This window comes from Chlamydotis macqueenii, chromosome 27 (genome assembly GCF_036417535.1).
Source record: "Chlamydotis macqueenii isolate bChlMac1 chromosome 27, bChlMac1.mat, whole genome shotgun sequence".
Lineage (NCBI taxonomy): Eukaryota > Metazoa > Chordata > Aves > Otidiformes > Otididae > Chlamydotis > Chlamydotis macqueenii.
The window spans coordinates 5286368-5296341 of record NC_141582.1 but is presented as its reverse complement, the minus strand read 5'-3'; the positions used below and the strand labels follow the sequence as shown (position 1 = coordinate 5296341).

Genomic DNA, 9974 nt, shown 5'->3' with positions numbered 1-9974 from the left:
CGGCGGAGGAGATTTGGGAGAGGTGGAGGGTGGCGGTGCCCAGGACCCTGCTGCTGCAGGACCTACGGGTGGGCAGCGAAACGGGTGGGGAGGGGGGGGTGTCCCCCCACCCAAAAAAAAAAAAAATGAGCGGGGGGGTGCCCAAACCCGGCGGGGTGACCCAAAATTGGGGTGGGGTCCCCCCACTTACCCGCTGAGGATGGCCAGCTGGATCTCGTCACAGATGGGGGGCAGCTGTGGGGAGGAAAAAAAACCCAAAATCCCCCAAAATGGAGGTGGGGGGTGGTGAAGTGGGGGTGCACCCCATTTTGGGGGACCCCTGGTTTTGGAGGCGGGGGGGACGGGACGCGTGCCGGGACACCTCACCCGCAGAGGGAAGAAGAAAACCTCGTTCCAGGCGGGGTTGGCGTTGGGGGGCATCACCCGCGTGCAGAGCTGCGGCGGGCAGAGCCGTGAGCCCCCCACCCGCTCCCAAAATCCAACCCCCCACCCCCCACCCAAGACCCCCCACCCGGCACCCACCGTCCTGCCGGCGAAGCTGACGCGCACCGCCGCCGCCACGAAACCCCTCCTGCTGCCCACCGAGGGGTAGCACCGCGCCGGGTCCGCTGCGGGGGGGACGCGGACAGGTGGGTGGGTGGGGTGTGAATTTGGGGGGACCCTCACCCCCACCCAAAAAACCACCCCCCCGGCACCCACCCTGCGGCAGATCCTCGGCGCAGTAGACGCGGAGCTGGAGCGTGGCGGCGCAGGGCGGGGGCCGCAGCAGGTTGGCCTCCACGTCTTCGTCCCCCGCCGGCTCCTCTTGCTCCTTGAGGGGAAAGTGTGAAAATTTGGGGGTCCCCTCCCCAAAAAAAAAAAAAAAATTTGAGGTTTTTTTTTTTGGGGGTGGGGGTGCTGACCGGCACCGGCTCGCCGGCGCGGAGGACGGCCATGCTGACGCGGAGATAGCCCTGGGACCCAGCGTCGGGGCGCCGCGGGTGCTGGAGGCTCAACCACTTCCAACTCAAGTTGCGTCCTGGCGCGGGCGGGAGATGGCGGCGTCACCGCGCCGTCCCCCGCGCCGTCCCCCGCCATCGCCCCCCGACCCCGAACCCTCCGGCCTACCCGGCGCGCGGTACACGGTGCCGACGTCCAGCTGCGGGGGCGGCGGAGGGGGTGAGAGGGGCCGGAGCGCGGCGGGACCCGCCGCCCCACGGTTCCCGAATCGCCATCCCTCACCTCGAAGACGCCGATGACGGAGTCGGCGCGGATGGCGCGCGAGTTCAGCACCTGCCGCGCGGCGGGGGACGCGGCGTCAGCGGCCGACATGTTGTCCCCACCCGTGCCACCGATCCCCCTGCGCCCCGGCCCCCTGACCTGGATGCGGATGGGCTCCGCCGCCAACTGGGCCGGCGTCCGTCGGAAATTTTGGTAGAACACCTAGAAACGGGGAAAGCGAGGTGAGGGCGGCTCGAGGGGCTGCCGGCGCGTCCCCGCGTCCCCTCCCCCGCCGGCACCTCGTTGTAGTAGGGGTTGTTGCCCACCCGGATGCGGGTGCGGAAGCGGCGCTGGCCCACGAGGACGGTCACCACCGGTTTGATGTCGTTGCCCCGCAGCTGGTGGCCCTTGATGACCCTCACGCGTACCTACGGGACCAAGCGGTGACGCGGTGGCCTCCGGATGGGACGTGGGACGTCGCACCCCCCCGTGCAACCCCACCCATGGGTGCTGTACCTGAAAATCTTCTTCGTTCCCCTCCAGGGCCGTGGCGGGGCGGTGGGGCGCGGGGGGGTGACGCCGCTGGCGGTGACGCCCGTCCTTGCGGGGGGACGGCGGCCTCGGTGGCCGCGCCGCGGGGGACGTAGGAGCAGCGGAGGGTGACGGTGCACTGCGAAGGGACCGGTGGCACCCCGGGCCGTGCCTGCTGGCACCTTTGGGTGCCGTGGGGTGGGGTAGGGGGGTGGGTGGGTGCTCACCCCCGTGGGTCGTCCCTGGGGGTCCTCCAGCGGCACGTGGCTGAGGGCCAGCGGCAGCCCGGGCTCGGCCACCAACGGCTCCAGCGACACCGTGGTGGCACCCAGCTCTCTGAGGGGACGAGGGGACAAGGTGAGGGTGGCCGCGGCGGGGACGGTCCCCCTCAGGGTGCCCACCCGTGGGTGCTACTCACCCCCACGGCGCCGGTTGGCCCCAGCGCCGGAGGCGCAGGGTCAGGTTGGCCGTGGGGTGCAGGGGCCGCGTGCCCAGCATCCATGCCAGCGTCTGGAGGTGACACGGAGTCAGCGGGGTGACCTTGGCGTTCCCCCGCACCGTCCCCGAGCCCACCCCGGGGTCACCTCACCTCGTTCCAGGCGGGGCTGCGCTCCTCCGGCACCACCCGGGTGCTCCTGGGGACGCCTGGGGAGGGGCGGGAGGGAGGTGGCACGCTGGCATGGGGACACGGGGGCGCGGGGGGACGGCTAGCTCCGTCCCCAAGCACGAGGAGGACCAACGCCATCCCCAGCGGTGGCCAACACCGTCACGTCACGTGGGGACACGACCCAGGCCCGCCATCTTGTCACCTGGCCATGGCCGACGCCATCCCGCCCCGTCCTGGGACAGCCACCGCGGTGTCCCCCCGCCCTGGTCCCCAGCCATACCTCGGAAGCGGGCAGACACGTGCACGCCGGGCCCGGCGCCGGTGGCCCCGGGGACGTGGGCGCTGGCCACCAGCAGCCGCAGCATGGCCGCATCCCCGCGCCACCCGGGCGCCGTCACCGACAGCGTTGCCGGGACGCGTTCCAGAACGGCGCCGTTGGCTTGGTGCGTGTCACCGTGCCACTGCGTGCCCGTGTCGCCGGGTACCCGTGCTCCGTGTCACTGCGACCTCGTGTCCCCGTGTCACTGGATCTTCATGTCCCCGTGTCCCCGTGTCCCTGTGTCCCCGTGTCTGTGTGCCCCCCCATGTGTAGCCCCATGTCCACGTCCCCACGTCAGTGCAACCCCGTGTCGATGTGTCCCCATGTCCCCGTGTCCATGTGTCCCTGTGGCACTACGCCCCCTTTTCTGCGTGGCCCTGTGACCCCATGTCACCCCATCTCCCCATGCCCACGTGTCCCCATGTCCCCATGTCACCTCATGCCCATGTCCGTGTGTCCCTATGTCCCCATATCCGTGTGTTCCCATGGCTTGTGTCACCACATCCCCATATCCATGTGTCCCCATGTCACTGTGTCCCCATGTCAATGTTTCCCGTGTCCATGTGTCCCCATGTCCCTCTGTCACTGTGTCCCCATGTCCATGTGTCCCCATGTCACCACATCCCCATGTCCGTGTGTCCTTATATCCCCACATCCATGAGTTTCCATGACTTTGTGTCACCGCACCCCTGTGTCCCCATGTCACTGCATCCCATGTCTGTGTCCCTATGTTCCTGTATCCACGTGTTTCCATAACTTTGTCACCGCATCCCCATGTCTCTGTGTCACTGCATCCCCATACCCACGTGTCCCCTTGTCCCCATGTCCATGTTTCCCCTTGTCCCCATGTCACTGCGTCCCCGTGTCCATGTGTCCCCATGTCCCCCTATCATGATATTCCCATGTATGTGTCCCCATGCACTGCATCCCCATGTCCATGTGTCCCCATGTCCATATGTCCGTGTGTCCCTTTGTCCCCGTGTCACTGTGTCCTCGTGTCCATGTGTCCCTGTGTTTTGATGTCATGACATTCCCATGTATGTGTCTCCATGTTCATGTGTCCCCATGTCTGTGTGTCCCTATGTCCCAGAGTCACCTCATCCCCATGTCATGTGTCCCCATGTCTCCCTGTGTCCCCACATCCCCATGTCCGTGTGTTCCCGTCTCCCCGTGTCACTGCATCCCATGTCCGTGTGTCTGTGTGTCCCTATGTCCCAGAGTCACCTCATCCCCATGTCCGTGTGTCCCCGTGTCCCCGTGTCCCCGCATCCCCATGTCCTTGTGTCCCCATGTCACTGCGTCCCATGTCCGTGTGTCCCCATGTCCCCATGTCACTGCGTCCCATGTCCGTGTGTCCCTTTGTCCCTGTGTCACTGTGTCCTCGTGTCCATGTGTCCCCGTGTCTCCCTATGACCCGTGTCCCCATGTCCCCGTGTCCCCACATCCCCATGTCTGCGTGTTCCCATGTCCCCGTGTCACTGCGTCCCATGTCCGTGTGTCTGTGTGTCCCAATGTCCCCGCATCCCCATGTCCGTGTGTCCCCGTGTCTCCCTGTGTCCCCATGTCCCCGTGTCTCCGCATCCCCATGTCCGTGTGTCCCCATGTCCCCATGTCCGTGTGTCTGTGTGTCCCAATGTCACTGCATCCCCATGTCCGTGTGTCCCCGTGTCTCCCTGTGTCCCCATGTCCCCATGTCCCTGCATCCCCATGTCCATGTGTTCCCGTGTCCCCATGTCACTGTGTCCCATGTCCGTGTGTCCCCATGTCCCCATGTCCCCGCATCCCCATGTCCGTGTGTCCCCATGTCCCTGTGTCACTGTGTCCCATGTCCGTGTGTCTGTGTGTCCCTATGTCCTAGAGTCACCTCATCCCCATGTCCGTGTGTCCCCATGTCCCCGTGTCACTGCGTCCCCATGTCCGTGTGTCCCCGTGTCCCCGTGTCCCCGCATCCCCCCCCCGTCTGTCCCCCCCCCGCACTCCGCTCCGCGCTCCGCCCTCCGCGCTTTGACTCCCGCTCCGCTCCTCCGCAATCCGCTCTCCGCGCTTTCCCTTCCGCCGCCCCCGCGCATGCGCAGCGTAGGCGGAGGGCGGTGGCGACGCATCCCGGCCCGCCGCCGCCCCCCCCTCGCCTCGTCCGCGCATGCGCCGGGCCCCGGCGCATGCGCGGACGAGGCGAGGGGGGGGCGGCGGCGGGCCGGGATGCGTCGCGGTGGGCGGTGAGGCCATGGCGCAGCGCGGAGGGGACCGCGACCGCGACCGGGAGCTTCAGTGGTCGGCGAGGAGGATGGGGACGTCGTTGTTACTGCAGCTGTCGGCCCACGAGCGGGAGCTGGACCTGGTTTGCCTGGATCACAGTTACGCCAAACCTTGGAGCGCTCACCCCGACGCTAGCGCCGCCCGGCCCACCCGCATGCTCTTCCTCACCCCGCGTCGGCAGCCCGGCACCGCCCTGTGAGCGCGGGGGGGGGGGGGTTGAGAGGCTGGGGGAGGGTCCTGAGGGGCCTGGGAGGGGAGAGTGGGGGGCCTGTGGGGTCCTGTGGGGCTGAGGGGCCTGGGAGGGGTTCTGAGGGGCCTGTGAGGGGAGAGTGTGGAGTGGAGGCGTCCTGTGGGGCTGAGAGCCCTGAGGAGGGGTCCTGAGGGGCCTGTGAGGGGACAGTGTGGGGTCCTGTGGGGCTGAGAGCCCTGAGGAGGGGTCCTGAGGGGCCTGGGAGGGGAGAGTGTGGAGTGGAGGGGTCCTGAGGGGCTGAGAGGCTTGGGGAGGGGTTTAGAGGGGCCTGTGAGGGGAGAGTGTGGGGTCCTGTGGGGCTGAGAGGCCTGGGAGGGGTTCTGAGGGGCCTGTGGGGCTGAGAAGCTTGGAGGCGTCTTGAGGGGCCTGTGAGGGGAGAGTGTGGGGTGGGTGCAGGGTCCTGTGGGGCTGAGGGGCCTGGGAGGGGTTCTGAGGGGCCTGGGAGGGGAGAGTGTGGGGCCTGTAGGGTCCTGTGAGGCTGAGGGGCCTGTGAGGGGAGAGTGTGGAGTGGAGGGGTCCTGTGGGGCTGAGAGCCCTGAGGAGGGGTCCTGAGGGGCCTGGGAGGGGACAGTGTGGAGTGGAGGGGTCCTGAGGGGCTGAGAGCCCTGAGGAGGGGTCCTGAGGGGCCTGGGAGGGGACAGTGTGGAGTGGAGGGGTCCTGAGGGGCTGAGAGGCTTGGGGAGGGGTTTAGAGGGGCCTGTGAGGGGAGAGTGTGGGGTCCTGTGGGGCTGAGAGGCCTGGGAGGGGTTCTGAGGGGCCTGGGAGGGGAGAGTGTGGAGTGGAGGGGTCCTGAGGGGCTGAGAGGCTTGGGGAGGGGTTTAGAGGGGCCTGTGAGGGGAGAGTGTGGGGTCCTGTGGGGCTGAGAGGCCTGGGGAGGGGCCTTGAGGGGCCTGTGAGGGGAGAGTGTGGCATGGGAGGGGTGAGAGGGGGATCATGTGGGGCTGAGAGGCCTGAGGAGGGGTCTTGAGGGGAGAGTGGGGGGCCTGTGGGGTCCTCTGGGGCTGAGAGGCCTGGGAGGGGTCTAGGGGGGCCTGTGAGGGGAGAATGTGGGGCTGAAGGTGTGAGAAGTGGGTCATATGGGGCTGAGAGCCCTGAGGAGGGGTCCTGAGGGGCCTGTGAGGGGAGAGTGGGGGGCCTGTGGGGTCCTGTGGGGCTGAGAGGCCTGGGGAGGGAGTTTGGGGGGAGGTCCTGGGAAGTGTCAGTGTGGAGTCTGTGGGGTGAGGGGGGTCCTGTGGGGCTGAGGAGCCTGTGTGGGGACTGGAGGGGACCCTGAGGGGAGAGTGTGGGGCAGAGGTGGGTCCTGTGGGGCTGAGGAGCCTGTGTGGGGACTGGAGGGGACCCTGAGGGGAGAGTGTGGGGCAGAGGTGGGTCCTGTGGGGCTGAGGAGCCTGTGTGGGCACTGGGAGAGGTGTTGAGGGGAGAGCGCGGGGCCTGTAGGGCTGGGGGGCCCTGTGAGGGGAGATTGTGGGGCTGGGGGAGCTGGGTTAAGCCCTGAGGGGGAGGTGTGGGGCAGGGGGCATCCCGTGGGGCTGGTGTGGTGACCGGGGGGGAGACCGGAGCGGGTTTGGGGATCCGTGGGGAACAGCCGTGGGGCTGAGCTGGGGGTCTCTGCTCAGCGCCTTTGTGGCCCGGCCTCAGTGGTTTTGCTTTTGGGGTCAGGCTGTGGGGCTGGGCCCGGGGGGCCACGGGCGCGTTCGGGGTGAGGGCCGGGAGCGCGCTCAGGGGCTTGGTTTTGGGGTTCAGGGAGCTGCCTGGGCTCGGAGCGGGATCAACGAGACACCCGATTGGGAACCTCGGTGGAACTGTAATTCCAAAGCATGGCAGACCCCCTTCTCTAAAGCGTTAACTGTTCCCGGCAGCGAAGCGGACGTCCCCATCGACGTGGAGACGGTGACGCCCACGCCCGTGCCGCTCTACGACAACCAAAAAGCGCGCAGCGTGATGAACGAGTGCGAGCGCCACGTCATGTTCGCCCGCACCGACGCCGACGCCCCTCCGCCGCCGGACGACTGGGAGGAGCACGTCAACAGGTAGCGCAGGAAGAAATTCGGGCACTGAATAATGTTAAAAAAACCAAAAAAAAACAAAAAAAAAGAATTCCCCTGTCCAAATTCCCCGTGTGTCTGCGTGAAAGCTGTTGGAAGAGGCTGGCCCAGGTGTTGAACCTCTCCCGCACGCCTCGTGCGAAGCTCTCCCCTCTGTTTTGGGGACGGCGAGTCGTTAGATCACGCGTCGGTCCTCAATTTGGCTGTATTCCGATGTCAAAAATTAAAAACGAGGCCACGCATAAATTCCACCCTACTGAAAACCCTCCCTGCAGCTGCCGTCGAGCCGGTTCGCTGTCCTGGCATTACGAGGAACGGAGGTTTTTTTCTAGACAGCGAAACGGCGATACGCCGGGCTAAAAGCAGTGCTCGTTTTGGTCTTAGTTCCTGCTTTTGCTGGTGGCCTTCCCTTTCTGACGCTCCTACGTTCACCGACGCACCCCTGTGACTCCTAAAACCCGGTGGTTTTTATTGACCCGTCCTCTTCCGTCCTCGGTAGCCCATCTCGCTTTGTCCGTAGCCGTGGATGGGTTGCGGGGGCTGCCGACCGCCTTGGCGAAGGCGCAGCAGCCGGCGGGGCCCGCGTGTCTGGACGTTCCCTCTGTGCTTCCCCGACAGGACGGGCTGGACCGTGGCGCAGAACAAGCTCTTCAATAAGATCCACAAAGCGCTGCAGTCTGACAGGCTGGCTCGTTTGGCTAACGAAGGGGTAAGGTCTCCTGCTCCCCCTCTCGCTTCCCGGCAGAGCCGCTACCGCTGTGTGGTTTTCGGTCCTTCCTAGCAAAGCCTGATTAAGTCAAGATCAAAGTCTTGGCCGTTGAGTTGCGTGGTCTTAAGAAACGGGCGGCTCTGGGCTTCTTTCGCGCCCAATTTTCTCCTCGCTGAGGCGATGTCGGCCTTCGCTCGCTGCCAGAGGCGTTTGCGCTGCCCGAACAAATACTTCCCTGTGGCTTGGGATGCGCGTGGCACGCTTGATTTCTTTTTTTTTTTTTTTTTTTTTTTCCCCTATAACTCTGTTTCTTTTGAATTTCCTGGTTTTTAGGCTTGCAACGAGCCGGTCCTGAGGAGGATAGCGGTGGACAAATGCGCGCGGAGGGTCCGCCAGGCGCTGGCTAGCGTGAACTGGGACACCAAGCTGATCCAGTGGCTTCACACGACGTTGGTGGAGACCCTCAGTTTGCCGGTGCTGGCTGCTTACTTGGATGCTCTGCAAACGCTTAAAGGAAAGGTGATGAAGCAGGGAAAGGCTTTGCTGTCAGTCCTAACGGTCTCCCTTTACGAAGCTCGTTAAAGGGAGCCGACGGAGTCTTTGTCCTTTCTTTTTGGAGGGGCGGAGGTTGACAAGCCCCTTGCAGAGGCTGCCTGCGTTTTTCTCAGTCCTTTCCCGGCCTCTGGTTTCAGATCCCCACCCTCATCGACAGGATGCTGCTCTCCTCCACCACGAAGACGGGGGCGGCGGGGGCCGAGGCTCTGTCTCTGCTGCTGAAGAGACCTTGGGACCCGGCCGTGGGCGTCTTGTCGCACAATAAACCCGTGAGTACCCCCCCGGCGCTCGCGGGGAGCGAGGGGCCGGTCTCGCATCGGCTTTATTCTTCCCGTCCTCTTCCTTCTGCCTCTGTCTTGCTTCCTGGGCTGCTCTCCTCCTGATTTAGGCTTGCTAAATGAGAGGGATTCCTTGTGTTGGACGCGTTCCCCTCTGTACTGTCCTGAGGTGGCTTAACTGGGGAAAAATATGATCGATTAATAAGCGACACGAGATTCCTGCTGCTTTGTTGTGCTGGGCAGCGAGGGCTCGGGCAGGGGAGTTCCATTCCCTTACGCGTCTGTTTGTTTTCAAACTCTGCAGAGCAAATTGCCTGGTTCCCCCCTCATCCTGATCGCTTCCTCCGGACCCTCCAACGCCATGTTCCCCACTTCTCGACGGCACCGCTTCTGGCAGTCGCAGCTCTCCTGCTTGGGAAAGGTCTGTGTGGTTGGTTTGGAAAGGGGGGAACTTCGAACTAGCGGCTGTGCCAGACTGCAGCTGCCGAGCTTGGTTTTGTAAGCCTTCAGCGCACCAAAATACTTGCTTCTGCGGAAAGCGGACCCTGGCATTTGCCACCTGCAGTGTTTAGCGTCCGAGACGCTGCACAGAGGGGTGAGATTGAGCAAATACGATGTATTTGGGGTCAAGAAAAGCCGTCCATCTTCAGCAATTGAGATTGTTTCGCTCCTGTTATTAAGGATTGGCGAGTCTTGCAGTAGGGAGAAGTTGGGAGAGAGAGGCTGTAGGTCACTTTAGTCCTCTGCTTGGAGACAGAGCTGCTGAAAAGCTTCCTAATGCGGTAGATAAACTGGGTGTACAGGAGCGAGGCGAGGGGGGAATTCTCTCTTTCCTGGTTTTAGTAGCTAGGAGTGAATCCCGGAGGAAAGAGGGAGAGAGCAAGCACAAGTTCGTGCATACGCTGCGTTCCAGTCCGTGCTGATTATTGTCCCTACCTGTGTTCCCCAGTAACGCCCTCGTTATTTAATTACCGCTCTCTCCTGTCACGCCGCAGGTGATTCCCATCGCCACCCACCTGCTGAACAACGGCAGCGGGGTGGGGGTGCTGCAGTGTCTGGAGCACATGATCGGGGCGGTGAGGGGCAAAGTGGCGGAGGTAAGAGCGCCGAGCCTGTCGGGAGCCTTCGCTGCTCCCTTCACCCTGCCTGCGGGTGCCGCGCCACCCCGCTGCCTCGTCCTGTTGGCTGTCCCTCTTCTCCATCCATGTATTTATTTTTTTCTTC

General features: G+C 64.5%; 2 protein-coding genes across 6 annotated transcripts in view; one reads left to right on the top strand and one right to left on the bottom strand.

Moving 5' to 3' along the window:
• The window catches only part of FER1L5 (fer-1 like family member 5), a 21396-nt gene extending 16513 nt beyond the window's left edge, over positions 1-4883 (bottom strand). The window contains exons 1-15 of the mRNA XM_086767733.1: positions 4635-4883; positions 2619-2799; positions 2321-2376; positions 2150-2241; positions 1924-2067; positions 1717-1870; positions 1500-1628; positions 1222-1422; positions 1108-1138; positions 903-1018; positions 700-811; positions 523-608; positions 367-435; positions 191-234; positions 1-62 (exon numbers count right to left, since the gene is read on the bottom strand). The exon at positions 1-62 is cut by the window's left edge and continues 15 nt beyond it. Of these exons, the coding sequence (XP_086623859.1) occupies positions 1-62; positions 191-234; positions 367-435; positions 523-608; positions 700-811; positions 903-1018; positions 1108-1138; positions 1222-1422; positions 1500-1628; positions 1717-1870; positions 1924-2067; positions 2150-2241; positions 2321-2376; positions 2619-2799; positions 4635-4883 (1726 nt within the window). The remainder of the gene's footprint in view (positions 63-190; positions 235-366; positions 436-522; positions 609-699; positions 812-902; positions 1019-1107; positions 1139-1221; positions 1423-1499; positions 1629-1716; positions 1871-1923; positions 2068-2149; positions 2242-2320; positions 2377-2618; positions 2800-4634) is intronic.
• The window catches only part of KANSL3 (KAT8 regulatory NSL complex subunit 3), a 23927-nt gene continuing 18834 nt past the window's right edge, over positions 4882-9974 (top strand). For 3 of the 5 annotated variants that reach the window (XM_086767928.1, XM_086767930.1, XM_086767929.1), the window contains exons 1-7: positions 4897-5108; positions 7023-7193; positions 7827-7917; positions 8251-8436; positions 8610-8741; positions 9055-9171; positions 9746-9847. In XM_086767928.1, the coding sequence (XP_086624054.1) occupies positions 4942-5108; positions 7023-7193; positions 7827-7917; positions 8251-8436; positions 8610-8741; positions 9055-9171; positions 9746-9847 (966 nt within the window). In that variant the 5' untranslated portion in view covers positions 4897-4941. Of the gene's footprint in view, positions 5109-7022; positions 7194-7826; positions 7918-8250; positions 8437-8609; positions 8742-9054; positions 9172-9745; positions 9848-9974 lie in introns of all 5 variants that reach the window. The other 2 variants (XM_086767926.1, XM_086767925.1) reach the window with 1 other exon arrangement.